Source organism: Opisthocomus hoazin, chromosome 29, assembly GCF_030867145.1.
Source record: "Opisthocomus hoazin isolate bOpiHoa1 chromosome 29, bOpiHoa1.hap1, whole genome shotgun sequence".
NCBI classification, from domain to species: Eukaryota; Metazoa; Chordata; class Aves; order Opisthocomiformes; family Opisthocomidae; genus Opisthocomus; species Opisthocomus hoazin.
Genome location: NC_134442.1, coordinates 967,933 through 987,554, shown reverse-complemented (window position 1 = coordinate 987,554; position 19,622 = coordinate 967,933). Strand labels below are relative to the sequence as shown.

The window sequence follows — 19,622 nt, the reverse complement described above, 5'->3', positions numbered from 1 at the left end:
GCAAGCAGGGATGTGCAAGCCAAATCAACCAAGCATAGCCAAGCACTGCCATCCTGTCCTGCACAAAGCACAGCGAAACACAGATGGAGCACGCTCCACGCTGGCTCTGTCATTGCCAAGGGACGGGGTGGGGGTGGCGCTTGGTCATTCTCGAGTGTTTAGTTTTCTAAGGTATTTTGTTTTATAATATGTTGCATGTAGATTACTGTATGTAGAGTATGCATTGCTCTGTACAGTACGTATTGTGTAGTTTTTATTGTTTTGCAGCCATTGTGGGTATCGTGGGTATGGTAGGTATGGGACTGCGCTATACAGTTTATTATTGTCTGTATTATATTGTACCCCGAATGGGATGGACCTTTTCCAGAACCACCCAATGCTCCTGCAGACCCTGCAGCCCTGGGTCCAGCAGGAGCTGGAGCAGATCTTTGACAACAGGGGGTTGGAGGCAGCCATGGTGGAAGACACCGTCATGGCCATGTTGACTAAGATGCCCCCGACCCCGCTGCCTCCTGAGGAGGGTCTCTGCCTTCCCCGGCAGCCCTGCGAGATCTGGCACGGACGAGCTCCTCGGCACCTCATGCGCCGCTGTTGGTGGGCACCTGGCAGCTGCCCCGCTGCTCCCGCTGCCATCCCCACGGAGCAAGAAGAGCCCCAGGAGGAGCCTTGGGAGGCTGTGCCCAGGCCCTCCACTACCAGCTGGGGCAGGGAACGCCCCCGGGGGGCCACGGCCACCCCCAAAGCGGTGCACCAGCAGCTCTGAGGACTCTCCAGCCAAGAAGAGGCCAGCACCACACCAGGGACCCTGGAGGGGCCCTCGCCAGACGGCCGAACCAGGACTGGGCCACCAGCTGCGCCACACGCTGGCCCTCAAGGGCTCCCAGATCCCATTAGCCAAATAAAAGAAACGCATGCAAATGACAGAAAAAGTCTCAGTGTTACCAACAGTGCAGATGGCTTTGCTGTCCTCACCCTTTTTAGCTTTTCTTTTACAGGGAGGGGTGGGATGTGAACGCTGAGGGGTCCTTCTGCGCGTGCCAGGCACTATTTTGTTGTTCTTCCCCAAGGCAAGTGCTGCCCAGCTCCAGGCCTGCAGCTCTGCACTGGTCCCGGGGCAGATGTCTCCAGCCCGGGGGGCTCCAGGGCCAGCCCGTGCCCCATCGCTCAGCACCCCATGCCTGTCCCCCTCTTCCCTCACCCTCTGCCCCCACGTCTCGGGGCGCTGCTCCCCGACCAGCCTGCACTGCTGGGCGCAGCCTCGCGACGGTGGCACCCAAAACCCTGCTCCTGCACAGAGTCACGACGTGGTGCTGCTCTCTGCACCAGCCCAGGGTCGCACCCTGCCCCAGCAGAGCCCCAACAAGTGCAGCCAGGGGAAGCGCAGAGTCCTGGCCCTGGGGAGGTCACTACCAATAGAGCTTTGGATCCTAAAAAGATGCTTTCTGCTCTGAAAGTGAGGGTTTAAACCCTAACAAGGGAACGGTGTGCCCTATAAAAGACTATGGCTAATAAAAGACAGCTTTGGACCCAAAAAAATGAGGATTTCAGCCCTGCAAATAAGGCTCTGGGATCTAAAATGCATGGAGAGTGTCTACAAATGACGCTTTGGGCCCTGCAAAGGAGGGGAACCTCTTGGATCCTCTGTTGCCCAATAAAACGAAACACTCCAGTGCAGGCCTAGAGCTGTAAGAGGGGTTTGGCCCTAGAAATGAGACTTTGGACTCTCCAAAAAAGAGTTTGGGCCTGAAGCATGGGGCGTTGGGATGTGAAAATAAGGCTTTGGAAATGAAAATGAGATGCTGAACCCTCAAATCAGGACTTTTGCCCTCACATGATGTTTTGGTGCCAAAAGCTAGGGCTCTGTATGCTAAAAACAGGTCTTTGGAGCCTCCAAATGAGGCTTCGGTCATTAAACAAGTGAGGCTTTGTACCCAAAATGAGCAGTTTGGATGCTAAAATGAGGCTTTGGACCCTCCAGCTTGCCAACTGGATCCTCTAAATTAGGCTATGGATCCAGATAATGAGGCTTTGGTGCCATGAAAGGAGACTTTAGACCCTACAAATAAGGCTTTGGACTCTAAAAAGGAGCCCTTTGACACTCAAATCAGACTCTGGGCCTTCAAGAGAATGCTTTGGTCCCTTAATAAGAGTCTGTGAATTGTAAAAGCGAAGCTTGCAACTTATCAATGAGGGTTTGACCCTGCAAAGGAGGGTTTGCACCCTAAAAAAAGGCTTTGGGCCCTCCAGATGGTGCTATCACCATCGACCTCTTGTAGGACAGAAAGAGGTCTTGTGAGGCAGCAGTTTCGTCCCACTGTGCAGGCTTTGAGCCAGCCCTGGGGACTCAGCTGACCAGCAGGTTGTCACTGGAGGACACTGGGGCTGCAAGGGTACGCATTTCCCAGCCATCACTTAGCTGCAGGGAGATCTGCTTTGACGGCCCCAGGCCAGAAGGACACGCACTGCACAGGCGGGCATTCACAGAGGCGTCTCTTGGACTTGCCAGTGCAGGAATCACCTAGGGCAGAGGACAACAGCCCAAGAGCAGGGAAGTGCTGGCCTGTTCTTCAAGCCAAGGCGGCAATTTCACCTGCAGGGGCTCTCCTGAGCAGCGGCACAAGTGCCAGCTGGCTGAAAGCATGCACAGCTCGCTCAAGGGCTGGGCTGAGTGCTTCGTGCCCCACTAACGCAGGGCAAAAACAAAGCGTGCTCACCTCGCCTGAACGAACGGCTGCAGAGCTGTCACTCCCTGGGTCCAGGCGGGATCTCCACATGTGCCCTGGGACACCCACGGGTGCGTACGCTGGAGCCGCACACTTCCCATGCCTGGTGACGGAGGGCTCCATGCACGCCGGAGGAGCTGGAGAGCAGCAAGGCAGACGCTCAGTGCCCTCAGCACCAGGGCCGAGCCCTGCTCTCGCAGCAGGACGGGGCAGAGCCATCTCCCCGTTCCCCTGGGCAGCTGTCCCCAGCGCTCCACAGGCAAACTGCCAGGGCGGTGTGTTAGGGGTTGGAAGGGACCTCTGTGGGTCATCGCGTGGGCAGCGGTGTGCAGAGCAACGGCGGGCTGAGGGCAGCCGAGGCGGGAGAGCAGCCTTGCGCTCAGTGGGACCAGGCTGCTCTCTGCTCTGCCACCAAAGCTAAGACTTTGGAAAGTCAAAGTGATGCTTTGGATGCTAGAAATATAGCTCTGGAGCCTAAAAAGAGGCTTTCTGCCTCCAAAATGAGAGTTAGGACCCTCAAAATGGAACTGTGGGCCCTAAAAGAAGGTTGTGAGTGATAAAAGACAGGTTTGGATCCCATAAATGAGGGTGTCAGCCATGAAAATGGGGCTCTGGGCACTCAAAAGGATGGGCTAGATGATACAAAGGATGCTTTAGACCCAGAAAAGGAGGGGAATGACTTGGTTCCTCCATGGCCTCCAGAAATGGAGATTTCGTCCCAAATAGAGGGCTCTGGGCACTGCAGTGGAGGCTTTCAGGTGTAAAACTCCAAAGCAGAGTTTAGACCCGCCAAAGAATGGCTTGGGGCTTAAGAATGGAGCACTGGGCCCTGAAAATGGGGCTTTGGAAATTACACTGAGGCATTGAACCCTGAAATTCTGATGGTTTTAAGCCCTGAAGTGATGCTTTGGGTTTGAAAATCAGGGCTTTGTGCTGTTAAAATGGGATTTTAAACCCTCAGAATGAAGCTTGGAACATTAAACAAACAAGACTTTTAACTCTAAAGGAGCAGTTTCGATTCTACATGGAGGCTTTGGCTCCTGAAAAGCAGGCTTTTGAAGCTAAAGATGAGGGTTGGGTCCACAAATGGAGACTTTGGACCCTATAAACAATGCTTTGGACTCTGAAAAGGAGGCTCTGCACCTTCAAAATGAAGCTTTGAGCCCTTAAGATGAGTGTTTGAACCTTAAAAGGTGGGTTTGGAACTTAGAAATGAGGGTTTGTACCCTAAAAAGGAGGCTTTGGGTCCTAAAAAGATGGCATTAAAACCTACAATAAAAGTTTGGACACTAAAGATGAGTCCTGGAGACCAAGCGCTACACCCACACCGTCCCTTGGCAATGACAGACTCACAGCTGAGGATGGTGGCCCTCTTGCAGGGGCAGGCACTGGCGGCAGCAGGCAGAGAGCGGTGCAGAGGAGGTGCAGGTGGCCTCGCTGTCGCAGCCCTCGTGGAGGCAAGGGCAGGTCTGGCCCCGTCTCAGCAGGGCGGGCAGCGTCAGGAAGGAGATGATGTGCAGGAGCTGTGGGGATGGGGGAGAGCATCAGCCCTGGGACCTCCCTGCTTCGGGGGGCAGACTCCAGCCCCACATCCCCTCCGTCCTCGCCACCTCAGGGCAGACGCTGGACGACAGCCACGTCCTGCCCCTCCTTACCACCCTGCAGGCTGCTGCGGGGTCGCTGGGGCTGCGCGGAGGGGATGTGGGGGAGCCGATGGCCCCAGGGCAAGCATCACCCCCACCCAGCCTTGTCCACCCCACCGCCACCCCGGCGGCCTCAGCATCACGGAGACGGGGGGTTCCAGAACACGGGGACAACTGGGGGGTGCAGAGGAGACAGAGAGGAGCGGTGGAAGGGGGGAGGAGGGGCCCTGGGCCTGGTCCAGGGGCTGCTCGGCCTCGGGGCAGGCCCCACAGGAGCCATGGTGAAGCTGGGCCTGGCTGCAATCGGGGCCCGCCTCCTTCCCATGTAGTCTTGGCCGGCAGAGGTCGGGAGGGCTGTCAGTCTCCTCCCCTGAGGTGCTGCTGCCTCTGATTGGCCCCCGGGTGGTCAGGCTGCTGGGCTGCAGTGCCTGCCCTTCACCTGAGGGAATGACCTGCCATTGGCTGACAGTGCTGTCACTCTGCCCAGATGCAGTGCCCACCCTCCCCTGAGGTGACGCTGCCTCTGATTGGCCCCCTTTGCGTTCAGGCTGCCCTGCTGGGTGCCTGCCCTTCATTTGAAATGTGACCTCTGATTGGCTACCTGGGCTGTCGCTCTGCCATGGTGTGGGGCCCACCCTCCCCTGAGGTGCTGCTCTCCGCTATTGGCTGCCTGAGGGGCCGCTCTCCCCTCCTCCGGTGCCTGCCCTGCTCCCAGGCGATGTGGTGATGAACTCCACAGGGTGGGCTGGGTGCTCGCGGTGACCCTGTGGGCACGGCAGAGCAGGGAGCTTCCGCTGGGGAGGGAGCGGCAGCCATCGCCCCGTCCAACCGCCCGCCCTGCAGGGCTGGCCCGGCCTGACAGCACAGCATGGAGGGCACTGCCCAAAGGGCCCTGAAAATGAGGCTTTGCAGGTGAGGACTCTGGACTGAGGCACAGGGAACCTTCCCCCGGCTCAGGGCAAGGCTGCGCCAGCCCAGAGCACACAGGAGGTGGCCGCCTCTGCACCGTGGCACGAGTGGCGACTCGCCGGCTTGGCAGGGCGCGGGGCCTTTCCATGCCCGGGGGTGTCTGGGGAGGGGGCAGGCTGCCTAAAGCGTCTCCCCTCCTCCTCCCCTCGGGGTCTCTGTGCTCCAGCGGGGCAGCTGGGGCTCTGCTGTAAGGACACCCGGGGTCAGCGTGCGCTGTGCTGCCTTGGGCTGCTGGGAAGGGATGGCATTGGGATGCTCCCCGGGCATCCCTGCTTCCCCCGGGGGCTGCCATTTCCCATTTTCCCACCCAGCTGCCAGGCAGCCATGCTGGTGTCGGAGGGGCAGGCTCTGCTCCAGGCCCCGGCTGAGGTCAGGCTGACACTGCCCTACCAAAGCCCTCCTGCTACACAGCTGTGGGATTCTGGGAGAAGGTGAGCACACAGGGTGTGTGCAAAGCAGTAACATTTGAGCACCTGCTTCTTGTCAGCATCCACACCTTCCCGAGCTCACACTCCTTCTCTCTCCTCCTCTGGTGATATTTCCACATTTCTTCTCTCAGTCTAGGTTTCTCCTGGCGCAGAGAGGTTGTACAATATGTTGGAAATACCTGTGGTCGCGCCACCCCTACACAAAGAAAAACTTTTTCTTCACGATTCAGGAGCTTAGCCCAGACGTATCAAGCACATTACCCAGGACTAGGAGCCAGGAGATTCCAGAAGCTGAGTTTCAGCTCTGGAGAAGAGTTGTTTTGTGATCTGGGATGACCCCACCTTCCTCCATCACTTTCTCTGTTGGCCAAATGCGCAGTGAAACGCCGGCCTGCCTGAGGTGAAGCTGAAGGACTTGTTTCTCTTGGTAAGGGCTTGGGCTGGCAGAAGTCACTCTGTGCCTGCCAAACAAGTCCCTTTTGGGAACTCACCTCTTGCAGTCGTGGAACCCCAGCCACTGATGTAGCAGCTTCTCAGCTGCGACACTCTCAGCCAGGCGTCGGGCACACAAGCAAGCTGCACGTAGTAGCCGCACTGGACAGGCTGGTCCAATTCCAGCAAGGCAATGTCGTTCCTCTGCGTGATGTTGTCCCCAGAATGACCCCAGCTCTTCCTTCAGATATTGCTGAAGTCTGGCCACCTCTCACACAATTCCCCCTTAACTTCTGGTGACGTCTGGCTCTTCCTCATGGCACTGTAACTCCTGCCAGCTTTCTTTCATCTTTCCAATTAGCAGATGCTTCAACCAGGTCCTAATCATCATCCCCAGAGTTGTCTGCACGCCACATCATTATTTTGCGTCCTCTTTCTAACCTCAATGTGCCAGTCTTCTTCATGCCATGGTGGCTCTGAGCACGCTCCTGTCTGACCAGGCATGGTGTCAGCCCTGCTGAGCGACTCTTGCCCTTTGTGCCCTCCTTGACTGCCTGCAGCCTCATTTTGCCGGGCATGGAAATGCTTGCCTTGCGCACGAGAGTGAATTGGACTCAGGCACGGTTAACTGTGAAACCTGGCAACTTTATTCCAAGAACTAAGTCAGCTTCAGCATTTGTGTGCACGGGGAGGAGAGCGGGCAGCACAGAGCAGGCCTTTGATGCTGAGGCTGCCTTTGGAGCAGCAGGCATTGCCCCAGAAGGAAATCATCATGGTCCAGTGCAGCCTGCGCTGGTTCCTGTTGATCCTGCTCCTCAAGCCTTTTTTCCCCTGAGGAACTGCAGGAGCTCCTTCAGCCGAGTAAAGAATTCCACCAGCTTCTGGCGTGGAAATGGACAGGAGCTAATGCTGCCCGACTGTGTTGGTGCTGGTGTTGGCCTTGGCCTCTGAGAGGGGCTTGAGGTGGAGAGAAAATGACTCCATGGCTGTGCTGTTGGACTATCTCTTCTTGCTGAGCGCAGTCCCATCTGTAGCAGGATCCAGTCGTAGAAGTGCTGCGTGGAGGTGTAGACTCCAGGCTGGTTTGGTCTGGCACAGCCTCTCCCCCAGCTGGTCACTCCAACAAGCCAGAAGTAGTCGTAGGTGTTATCTTTGCAGACCAGAGGACCACCGCTGTCACCCTGCAGCGGAGGAGAGAGGGTTAAGGTGGTGTTGGGTGGCCCCGGTCAGCACTCTGGCTGGCTCCTTCTCTCCCGCAGCAGCTGCCAGAGCTGTCCTGACTGCACACAAAGGCTCTGCTCAGGTGCTGGAGCCTACAGAAGCTTGTCTGGCAGGGGGTGGTGGGCCAGTCAGGCAGGGCTCTCTCTCTGTCCTCTTTGCACAGTGATCCTGGATGTGTGGAAGGGGGATGTTGCAGGACTGGGCTCTGGAGCTGTGGGCTGCCAAGAGCACTAGATGGGCTTTGTGGGCAGAGAGCCAGGCCTCTGGGACAAGGGCAGCCCTGGGCAAGGACCTGCATCTGGGCAAGGGGAGGTGAACCCCAAGAGTGGAGGGGACCCAGCAGTGGCAGGCTGACTTGCCAGGCAAAGCACGCGCTGGGGCAGGTTTGGGCGGTTGCCACAGGGCTGCCTGTGCTGTTGGGGGTGGACTTGTAGCACGCTCCTACCTGGCAGGTGTCGATGCCGCCCTGCGGATAGCCAGCACACAAGTTGTGGCTGTGGATGGCCCCTCCGTACCAGCGGCTGCTGTTGCAGAGCTTGATATCGATGAGGCGGACCTTGGCCTCCTGCAGGACATAACTTGGTCCCCCAGCTGTCAGCACAGAAAGGAGTTAACAGCCAGCAGCTCGCTGCCAGTTCTCCTCTCCTCCCCCCACCCCCTCCCCGGCGTCTGGCTGAAGCCCTGCCCTAGGGCTGGGCTTTGCGTCTCCAAAGGCACTGTGCCGCTGCTGTCTCCCTTCTGTCTTGCTTGGGGTAATGGGCCAGGCCCACCTCTCCATCGGCATGCACCCCGCAGCCCGACTCTGGCTTTCGCCTCTGCTGTCAGGAAGCCCACCCCGCCTCCCCAGTGTGCCCAGCCTGCGCTCAGGACACCACTCCCTTTTGGGAACTCACCTCTTGCAGTCGTGGAACCCCAGCCACTGACGTAGCAGCTTCTCAGCTGCGACACTCTCAGCCAGGCGTCAGGCACACAGGCAAGCTGCACGTAGTAGCCGCACAGGACAGGCTGGTCCAATTCCAGCAAGGCAATGTCGTTCCTCTGCGTGATGTTGTAGTAGTGCTCGTGAACCAGTAGCCGCTTAATAGTGCGCACTTGGGTCTCAGGGCCCAGCTGAGTCAAGTGGCTGGCCCCGATCACCACGTGCCACATGGTGATGTGCCTGCAAGGCAGGTGGAGAGAGGGGTCAGAGGGAGCGCAGCCACGTGCTGCAAGCAGCCCAGCAGTTGCCTGCCTTCTGCTGCACAGGGCAGAGAGGAAGGCAGCGCTACGGAGGGTGCGACTGCCCTAGCACGCCTTGGGCACAAGGAGTGTCGGGCGGGAGGCTGCTAGGAAGCCGTGGCGTGAGCCCAGCCCTCTCGCGAGCAGTCTCTCAGCTGGGCTTGGCAGTGCCCAGGCACTGGGCGTGCTGCAGGGAAGCGGGATGGCGCTAGCACGTGCTGCTGTGGAGCGGGCACGTGCTAGTGCTGTGGGGCTGTTCCCTGGTCCTCCTTACCCGGGCGTGATGAAGCAGTGGGCTGCTGTCAGCACCCACTGTGGGCTGATGAGCGACCCTCCGCAGACATGCGCTATGCCTCCTATGATGGGCTTCTGGATGCTGACGATCCAGGGCCAGGCCCCTAGCTGGGCATCGGTGCCACCCACGACGCGTGACATGCCGTAGTAAGAATCCATGGGCCGGTGCCCGCAGGTCCCTCTGTAAGCAGAAACTGATGAATGTCCTGCTCGGTGGCTTGCTGCTGTTGAGGCTGCAGGTCAGCCCCCTTCCCCCCCACCAGGCGCTGCATGGACAGCAGGGCCGCGGAACCCTGTGGGGCATGCGTCCATCTACCCCTGTTTGTGCTTGAGCCCCGTAGGCGAGTTGTGCCAGCGGCCTGGCTGCTGGCAAGGAACTGAGGCTCCCACATGGCGTTTGGGAAGCTTTGGTGTGGCCAGGGGGAAAAGCGAGCACCCGCCAGTGAAGCCCACAAGGGCTGCCCCAGCTGCCTCCCAGAGCCTCGGGCCACTTACCCACAGTTGTCCCACATGCCGTACGCCGGCCAGCACACGGCCAGCAGGACCAGGACGGGGAGAAAATTCATGGCTGCCAGCGGCACGTGGCAGCTGCAAGAAGCGAGAGCTGGTGGCCAGCAGTGCAGCAGCCGACGTAGTGCCTGCAGCAGTCCCGCTGCCCAGGGAACCCTTGGCCCCGTGGCTGATGTCACAGAGTGGCTGGTTCCGGGTGCTGGGCACGGTGGATTCTAGGGGGGGGCGGGCAACATGGAGGGTTCCGAGCAGGAGGGGAGGCAGAAGCTGGGCTCGGACACCCCCAGCAGACCCCCGCTGAATGCTCTGCTTGCGGGACGAGGCTCTGCAGACCTCGTGGCAGGCAGCAGCGCCTGCCTCCCAGTGCTGCCTGCTAACAGCTAGCCGGGAAAACCAAGTGTGGCACCATAGCCTCTTTGGGAAGTTCACTGCCACCCCGCTCTGCGCAGCCGCTTGCCACCAGGTCCTTCCCAAAGAAACTGACACCGCAGAACGGAACTACTACAGGCAGTAGGCACCTGGTTGGGGGCTGAAGAGCCAATCTGCTTACAGCCGCGGCAGGCAAGCAGGGATGTGCAAGCCAAATCAACCAAGCATAGCCAAGCACTGCCATCCTGTCCTGCACAAAGCACAGCGAAACACAGATGGAGCACGCTCCACGCTGGCTCTGTCATTGCCAAGGGACGGGGTGGGGGTGGCGCTTGGTCATTCTCGAGTGTTTAGTTTTCTAAGGTATTTTGTTTTATAATATGTTGCATGTAGATTACTGTATGTAGAGTATGCATTGCTCTGTACAGTACGTATTGTGTAGTTTTTATTGTTTTGCAGCCATTGTGGGTATCGTGGGTATGGTAGGTATGGGACTGCGCTATACAGTTTATTATTGTCTGTATTATATTGTACCCCGAATGGGATGGACCTTTTCCAGAACCACCCAATGCTCCTGCAGACCCTGCAGCCCTGGGTCCAGCAGGAGCTGGAGCAGATCTTTGACAACAGGGGGTTGGAGGCAGCCATGGTGGAAGACACCGTCATGGCCATGTTGACTAAGATGCCCCCGACCCCGCTGCCTTCTGAGGAGGGTTTCTGCCTTCCCCGGCAGCCCTGCGAGATCTGGCACGGACGAGCTCCTCGGCACCTCATGCGCCGCTGTTGGTGGGCACCTGGCAGCTGCCCCGCTGCTCCCGCTGCCATCCCCACGGAGCAAGAAGAGCCCCAGGAGGAGCCTTGGGAGGCTGTGCCCAGGCCCTCCACTACCAGCTGGGGCAGGGAACGCCCCCGGGGGGCCACGGCCACCCCCAAAGCGGTGCACCAGCAGCTCTGAGGACTCTCCAGCCAAGAAGAGGCCAGCACCACACCAGGGACCCTGGAGGGGCCCTCGCCAGACGGCCGAACCAGGACTGGGCCACCAGCTGCGCCACACGCTGGCCCTCAAGGGCTCCCAGATCCCATTAGCCAAATAAAAGAAACGCATGCAAATGACAGAAAAAGTCTCAGTGTTACCAACAGTGCAGATGGCTTTGCTGTCCTCACCCTTTTTAGCTTTTCTTTTACAGGGAGGGGTGGGATGTGAACGCTGAGGGGTCCTTCTGCGCGTGCCAGGCACTATTTTGTTGTTCTTCCCCAAGGCAAGTGCTGCCCAGCTCCAGGCCTGCAGCTCTGCACTGGTCCCGGGGCAGATGTCTCCAGCCCGGGGGGCTCCAGGGCCAGCCCGTGCCCCATCGCTCAGCACCCCATGCCTGTCCCCCTCTTCCCTCACCCTCTGCCCCCACGTCTCGGGGCGCTGCTCCCCGACCAGCCTGCACTGCTGGGCGCAGCCTCGCGACGGTGGCACCCAAAACCCTGCTCCTGCACAGAGTCACGACGTGGTGCTGCTCTCTGCACCAGCCCAGGGTCGCACCCTGCCCCAGCAGAGCCCCAACAAGTGCAGCCAGGGGAAGCGCAGAGTCCTGGCCCTGGGGAGGTCACTACCAATAGAGCTTTGGATCCTAAAAAGATGCTTTCTGCTCTGAAAGTGAGGGTTTAAACCCTAACAAGGGAACGGTGTGCCCTATAAAAGACTATGGCTAATAAAAGACAGCTTTGGACCCAAAAAAATGAGGATTTCAGCCCTGCAAATAAGGCTCTGGGATCTAAAATGCATGGAGAGTGTCTACAAATGACGCTTTGGGCCCTGCAAAGGAGGGGAACCTCTTGGATCCTCTGTTGCCCAATAAAACGAAACACTCCAGTGCAGGCCTAGAGCTGTAAGAGGGGTTTGGCCCTAGAAATGAGACTTTGGACTCTCCAAAAAAGAGTTTGGGCCTGAAGCATGGGGCGTTGGGATGTGAAAATAAGGCTTTGGAAATGAAAATGAGATGCTGAACCCTCAAATCAGGACTTTTGCCCTCACATGATGTTTTGGTGCCAAAAGCTAGGGCTCTGTATGCTAAAAACAGGTCTTTGGAGCCTCCAAATGAGGCTTCGGTCATTAAACAAGTGAGGCTTTGTACCCAAAATGAGCAGTTTGGATGCTAAAATGAGGCTTTGGACCCTCCAGCTTGCCAACTGGATCCTCTAAATTAGGCTATGGATCCAGATAATGAGGCTTTGGTGCCATGAAAGGAGACTTTAGACCCTACAAATAAGGCTTTGGACTCTAAAAAGGAGCCCTTTGACACTCAAATCAGACTCTGGGCCTTCAAGAGAATGCTTTGGTCCCTTAATAAGAGTCTGTGAATTGTAAAAGCGAAGCTTGCAACTTATCAATGAGGGTTTGACCCTGCAAAGGAGGGTTTGCACCCTAAAAAAAGGCTTTGGGCCCTCCAGATGGTGCTATCACCATCGACCTCTTGTAGGACAGAAAGAGGTCTTGTGAGGCAGCAGTTTCGTCCCACTGTGCAGGCTTTGAGCCAGCCCTGGGGACTCAGCTGACCAGCAGGTTGTCACTGGAGGACACTGGGGCTGCAAGGGTACGCATTTCCCAGCCATCACTTAGCTGCAGGGAGATCTGCTTTGACGGCCCCAGGCCAGAAGGACACGCACTGCACAGGCGGGCATTCACAGAGGCGTCTCTTGGACTTGCCAGTGCAGGAATCACCTAGGGCAGAGGACAACAGCCCAAGAGCAGGGAAGTGCTGGCCTGTTCTTCAAGCCAAGGCGGCAATTTCACCTGCAGGGGCTCTCCTGAGCAGCGGCACAAGTGCCAGCTGGCTGAAAGCATGCACAGCTCGCTCAAGGGCTGGGCTGAGTGCTTCGTGCCCCACTAACGCAGGGCAAAAACAAAGCGTGCTCACCTCGCCTGAACGAGCGGCTGCAGAGCTGTCACTCCCTGGGTCCAGGCGGGATCTCCACATGTGCCCTGGGACACCCACGGGTGCGTACGCTGGAGCCGCACACTTCCCATGCCTGGTGACGGAGGGCTCCATGCACGCCGGAGGAGCTGGAGAGCAGCAAGGCAGACGCTCAGTGCCCTCAGCACCAGGGCCGAGCCCTGCTCTCGCAGCAGGACGGGGCAGAGCCATCTCCCCGTTCCCCTGGGCAGCTGTCCCCAGCGCTCCACAGGCAAACTGCCAGGGCGGTGTGTTAGGGGTTGGAAGGGACCTCTGTGGGTCATCGCGTGGGCAGCGGTGTGCAGAGCAACGGCGGGCTGAGGGCAGCCGAGGCGGGAGAGCAGCCTTGCGCTCAGTGGGACCAGGCTGCTCTCTGCTCTGCCACCAAAGCTAAGACTTTGGAAAGTCAAAATGATGCTTTGGATGCTAGAAATATAGCTCTGGAGCCTAAAAAGAGGCTTTCTGCCTCCAAAATGAGAGTTAGGACCCTCAAAATGGAACTGTGGGCCCTAAAAGAAGGTTGTGAGTGATAAAAGACAGGTTTGGATCCCATAAATGAGGGTGTCAGCCATGAAAATGGGGCTCTGGGCACTCAAAAGGATGGGCTAGATGATACAAAGGATGCTTTAGACCCAGAAAAGGAGGGGAATGACTTGGTTCCTCCATGGCCTCCAGAAATGGAGATTTCGTCCCAAATAGAGGGCTCTGGGCACTGCAGTGGAGGCTTTCAGGTGTAAAACTCCAAAGCAGAGTTTAGACCCGCCAAAGAATGGCTTGGGGCTTAAGAATGGAGCACTGGGCCCTGAAAATGGGGCTTTGGAAATTACACTGAGGCATTGAACCCTGAAATTCTGATGGTTTTAAGCCCTGAAGTGATGCTTTGGGTTTGAAAATCAGGGCTTTGTGCTGTTAAAATGGGATTTTAAACCCTCAGAATGAAGCTTGGAACATTAAACAAACAAGACTTTTAACTCTAAAGGAGCAGTTTCGATTCTACATGGAGGCTTTGGCTCCTGAAAAGCAGGCTTTTGAAGCTAAAGATGAGGGTTGGGTCCACAAATGGAGACTTTGGACCCTATAAACAATGCTTTGGACTCTGAAAAGGAGGCTCTGCACCTTCAAAATGAAGCTTTGAGCCCTTAAGATGAGTGTTTGAACCTTAAAAGGTGGGTTTGGAACTTAGAAATGAGGGTTTGTACCCTAAAAAGGAGGCTTTGGGTCCTAAAAAGATGGCATTAAAACCTACAATAAAAGTTTGGACACTAAAGATGAGTCCTGGAGACCAAGCGCTACACCCACACCGTCCCTTGGCAATGACAGACTCACAGCTGAGGATGGTGGCCCTCTTGCAGGGGCAGGCACTGGCGGCAGCAGGCAGAGAGCGGTGCAGAGGAGGTGCAGGTGGCCTCGCTGTCGCAGCCCTCGTGGAGGCAAGGGCAGGTCTGGCCCCGTCTCAGCAGGGCGGGCAGCGTCAGGAAGGAGATGATGTGCAGGAGCTGTGGGGATGGGGGAGAGCATCAGCCCTGGGACCTCCCTGCTTCGGGGGGCAGACTCCAGCCCCACATCCCCTCCGTCCTCGCCACCTCAGGGCAGACGCTGGACGACAGCCACGTCCTGCCCCTCCTCACCACCCTGCAGGCTGCTGCGGGGTCGCTGGGGCTGCGCGGAGGGGATGTGGGGGAGCCGATGGCCCCAGGGCAAGCATCACCCCCACCCAGCCTTGTCCACCCCACCGCCACCCCGGCGGCCTCAGCATCACGGAGACGGGGGGTTCCAGAACACGGGGACAACTGGGGGGTGCAGAGGAGACAGAGAGGAGCGGTGGAAGGGGGGAGGAGGGGCCCTGGGCCTGGTCCAGGGGCTGCTCGGCCTCGGGGCAGGCCCCACAGGAGCCATGGTGAAGCTGGGCCTGGCTGCAATCGGGGCCCGCCTCCTTCCCATGTAGTCTTGGCCGGCAGAGGTCGGGAGGGCTGTCAGTCTCCTCCCCTGAGGTGCTGCTGCCTCTGATTGGCCCCCGGGTGGTCAGGCTGCTGGGCTGCAGTGCCTGCCCTTCACCTGAGGGAATGACCTGCCATTGGCTGACAGTGCTGTCACTCTGCCCAGATGCAGTGCCCACCCTCCCCTGAGGTGACGCTGCCTCTGATTGGCCCCCTTTGCGTTCAGGCTGCCCTGCTGGGTGCCTGCCCTTCATTTGAAATGTGACCTCTGATTGGCTACCTGGGCTGTCGCTCTGCCATGGTGTGGGGCCCACCCTCCCCTGAGGTGCTGCTCTCCGCTATTGGCTGCCTGAGGGGCCGCTCTCCCCTCCTCCGGTGCCTGCCCTGCTCCCAGGCGATGTGGTGATGAACTCCACAGGGTGGGCTGGGTGCTCGCGGTGACCCTGTGGGCACGGCAGAGCAGGGAGCTTCCGCTGGGGAGGGAGCGGCAGCCATCGCCCCGTCCAACCGCCCGCCCTGCAGGGCTGGCCCGGCCTGACAGCACAGCATGGAGGGCACTGCCCAAAGGGCCCTGAAAACGAGGCTTTGCAGGTGAGGACTCTGGACTGAGGCACAGGGAACCTTCCCCCGGCTCAGGGCAAGGCTGCGCCAGCCCAGAGCACACAGGAGGTGGCCGCCTCTGCACCGTGGCACGAGTGGCGACTCGCCGGCTTGGCAGGGCGCGGGGCCTTTCCATGCCCGGGGGTGTCTGGGGAGGGGGCAGGCTGCCTAAAGCGTCTCCCCTCCTCCTCCCCTCGGGGTCTCTGTGCTCCAGCGGGGCAGCTGGGGCTCTGCTGTAAGGACACCCGGGGTCAGCGTGCGCTGTGCTGCCTTGGGCTGCTGGGAAGGGATGGCATTGGGATGCTCCCCGGGCATCCCTGCTTCCCCCGGGGGCTGCCATTTCCCATTTTCCCACCCAGCTGCCAGGCAGCCATGCTGGTGTCGGAGGGGCAGGCTCTGCTCCAGGCCCCGGCTGAGGTCAGGCTGACACTGCCCTACCAAAGCCCTCCTGCTACACAGCTGTGGGATTCTGGGAGAAGGTGAGCACACAGGGTGTGTGCAAAGCAGTAACATTTGAGCACCTGCTTCTTGTCAGCATCCACACCTTCCCGAGCTCACACTCCTTCTCTCTCCTCCTCTGGTGATATTTCCACATTTCTTCTCTCAGTCTAGGTTTCTCCTGGCGCAGAGAGGTTGTACAATATGTTGGAAATACCTGTGGTCGCGCCACCCCTACACAAAGAAAAACTTTTTCTTCACGATTCAGGAGCTTAGCCCAGACGTATCAAGCACATTACCCAGGACTAGGAGCCAGGAGATTCCAGAAGCTGAGTTTCAGCTCTGGAGAAGAGTTGTTTTGTGATCTGGGATGACCCCACCTTCCTCCATCACTTTCTCTGTTGGCCAAATGCGCAGTGAAACGCCGGCCTGCCTGAGGTGAAGCTGAAGGACTTGTTTCTCTTGGTAAGGGCTTGGGCTGGCAGAAGTCACTCTGTGCCTGCCAAACAAGTCCCTTTTGGGAACTCACCTCTTGCAGTCGTGGAACCCCAGCCACTGATGTAGCAGCTTCTCAGCTGCGACACTCTCAGCCAGGCGTCGGGCACACAAGCAAGCTGCACGTAGTAGCCGCACTGGACAGGCTGGTCCAATTCCAGCAAGGCAATGTCGTTCCTCTGCGTGATGTTGTCCCCAGAATGACCCCAGCTCTTCCTTCAGATATTGCTGAAGTCTGGCCACCTCTCACACAATTCCCCCTTAACTTCTGGTGACGTCTGGCTCTTCCTCATGGCACTGTAACTCCTGCCAGCTTTCTTTCATCTTTCCAATTAGCAGATGCTTCAACCAGGTCCTAATCATCATCCCCAGAGTTGTCTGCACGCCACATCATTATTTTGCGTCCTCTTTCTAACCTCAATGTGCCAGTCTTCTTCATGCCATGGTGGCTCTGAGCACGCTCCTGTCTGACCAGGCATGGTGTCAGCCCTGCTGAGCGACTCTTGCCCTTTGTGCCCTCCTTGACTGCCTGCAGCCTCATTTTGCCGGGCATGGAAATGCTTGCCTTGCGCACGAGAGTGAATTGGACTCAGGCACGGTTAACTGTGAAACCTGGCAACTTTATTCCAAGAACTAAGTCAGCTTCAGCATTTGTGTGCACGGGGAGGAGAGCGGGCAGCACAGAGCAGGCCTTTGATGCTGAGGCTGCCTTTGGAGCAGCAGGCATTGCCCCAGAAGGAAATCATCATGGTCCAGTGCAGCCTGCGCTGGTTCCTGTTGATCCTGCTCCTCAAGCCTTTTTTCCCCTGAGGAACTGCAGGAGCTCCTTCAGCCGAGTAAAGAATTCCACCAGCTTCTGGCGTGGAAATGGACAGGAGCTAATGCTGCCCGACTGTGTTGGTGCTGGTGTTGGCCTTGGCCTCTGAGAGGGGCTTGAGGTGGAGAGAAAATGACTCCATGGCTGTGCTGTTGGACTATCTCTTCTTGCTGAGCGCAGTCCCATCTGTAGCAGGATCCAGTCGTAGAAGTGCTGCGTGGAGGTGTAGACTCCAGGCTGGTTTGGTCTGGCACAGCCTCTCCCCCAGCTGGTCACTCCAACAAGCCAGAAGTAGTCGTAGGTGTTATCTTTGCAGACCAGAGGACCACCGCTGTCACCCTGCAGCGGAGGAGAGAGGGTTAAGGTGGTGTTGGGTGGCCCCGGTCAGCACTCTGGCTGGCTCCTTCTCTCCCGCAGCAGCTGCCAGAGCTGTCCTGACTGCACACAAAGGCTCTGCTCAGGTGCTGGAGCCTACAGAAGCTTGTCTGGCAGGGGGTGGTGGGCCAGTCAGGCAGGGCTCTCTCTCTGTCCTCTTTGCACAGTGATCCTGGATGTGTGGAAGGGGGATGTTGCAGGACTGGGCTCTGGAGCTGTGGGCTGCCAAGAGCACTAGATGGGCTTTGTGGGCAGAGAGCCAGGCCTCTGGGACAAGGGCAGCCCTGGGCAAGGACCTGCATCTGGGCAAGGGGAGGTGAACCCCAAGAGTGGAGGGGACCCAGCAGTGGCAGGCTGACTTGCCAGGCAAAGCACGCGCTGGGGCAGGTTTGGGCGGTTGCCACAGGGCTGCCTGTGCTGTTGGGGGTGGACTTGTAGCACGCTCCTACCTGGCAGGTGTCGATGCCGCCCTGCGGATAGCCAGCACACAAGTTGTGGCTGTGGATGGCCCCTCCGTACCAGCGGCTGCTGTTGCAGAGCTTGATATCGATGAGGCGGACCTTGGCCTCCTGCAGGACATAACTTGGTCCCCCAGCTGTCAGCACAGAAAGGAGTTAACAGCCAGCAGCTCGCTGCCAGTTCTCCTCTCCTCCCCCCACCCCCTCCCCGGCGTCTGGCTGAAGCCCTGCCCTAGGGCTGGGCTTTGCGTCTCCAAAGGCACTGTGCCGCTGCTGTCTCCCTTCTGTCTTGCTTGGGGTAATGGGCCAGGCCCACCTCTCCATCGGCATGCACCCCGCAGCCCGACTCTGGCTTTCGCCTCTGCTGTCAGGAAGCCCACCCCGCCTCCCCAGTGTGCCCAGCCTGCGCTCAGGACACCACTCCCTTTTGGGAACTCACCTCTTGCAGTCGTGGAACCCCAGCCACTGACGTAGCAGCTTCTCAGCTGCGACACTCTCAGCCAGGCGTCAGGCACACAGGCAAGCTGCACGTAGTAGCCGCACAGGACAGGCTGGTCCAATTCCAGCAAGGCAATGTCGTTCCTCTGCGTGATGTTGTAGTAGTGCTCGTGAACCAGTAGCCGCTTAATAGTGCGCACTTGGGTCTCAGGGCCCAGCTGAGTCAAGTGGCTGGCCCCGATCACCACGTGCCACATGGTGATGTGCCTGCAAGGCAGGTGGAGAGAGGGGTCAGAGGGAGTGCAGCCACGTGCTGCAAGCAGCCCAGCAGTTGCCTGCCTTCTGCTGCACAGGGCAGAGAGGAAGGCAGCGCTACGGAGGGTGCGACTGCCCTAGCACGCCTTGGGCACAAGGAGTGTCGGGCGGGAGGCTGCTAGGAAGCCGTGGCGTGAGCCCAGCCCTCTCGCGAGCAGTCTCTCAGCTGGGCTTGGCAGTGCCCAGGCACTGGGCGTGCTGCAGGGAAGCGGGATGGCGCTAGCACGTGCTGCTGTGGAGCGGGCACGTGCTAGTGCTGTGGGGCTGTTCCCTGGTCCTCCTTACCCGGGCGTGATGAAGCAGTGGGCTGCTGTCAGCACCCACTGTGGGCTGATGAGCGACCCTCCGCAGACATGCGCTATGCCTCCTATGATGGGCTTCTGGATGCTGACGATCCAGGGCCAGGCCCCTAGCTGGGCATCGGTGCCACCCACGACGCGTGACATGCCATAGTAAGAATCCATGGGCCGGTGCCCGCAGGTCCCTCTGTAAGCAGAAACTGATGAATGTCCTGCTCGGTGGCTTGCTGCTGTTGAGGCTGCAGGTCAGCCCCCTTCCCCCCCACCAGGCGCTGCATGGACAGCAGGGCCGCGGAACCCTGTGGGGCATGCGTCCATCTACCCCTGTTTGTGCTTGAGCCCCGTAGGCGAGTTGTGCCAGCGGCCTGGCTGCTGGCAAGGAACTGAGGCTCCCACATGGCGTTTGGGAAGCTTTGGTGTGGCCAGGGGGAAAAGCGAGCACCCGCCAGTGAAGCCCACAAGGGCTGCCCCAGCTCCCTCCCAGAGCCTCGGGCCACTTACCCACAGTTGTCCCACATGCCGTACGCCGGCCAGCACACGGCCAGCAGGACCAGGACGGGGAGAAAATTCATGGCTGCCAGCGGCACGTGGCAGCTGCAAGAAGCGAGAGCTGGTGGCCAGCAGGGCAGCAGCCGACGTAGTGCCTGCAGCAGTCCCGCTGCCCAGGGAACCCTTGGCCCCGTGGCTGATGTCACAGAGTG

General features: G+C 58.7%; 1 protein-coding gene across 1 annotated transcript in view; it reads right to left on the bottom strand.

Moving 5' to 3' along the window:
- Positions 1–4,039: 4,039 nt before the first annotated feature.
- Positions 4,040–19,622, bottom strand: part of LOC142364752 (acrosin-like) — a 118,285-nt gene continuing 102,702 nt past the window's right edge. The window contains exons 2-4 of the mRNA XM_075444879.1: positions 7,862–8,007; positions 7,196–7,376; positions 4,040–4,056 (exon numbers count right to left, since the gene is read on the bottom strand). Of these exons, the coding sequence (XP_075300994.1) occupies positions 4,040–4,056; positions 7,196–7,376; positions 7,862–8,007 (344 nt within the window). The remainder of the gene's footprint in view (positions 4,057–7,195; positions 7,377–7,861; positions 8,008–19,622) is intronic.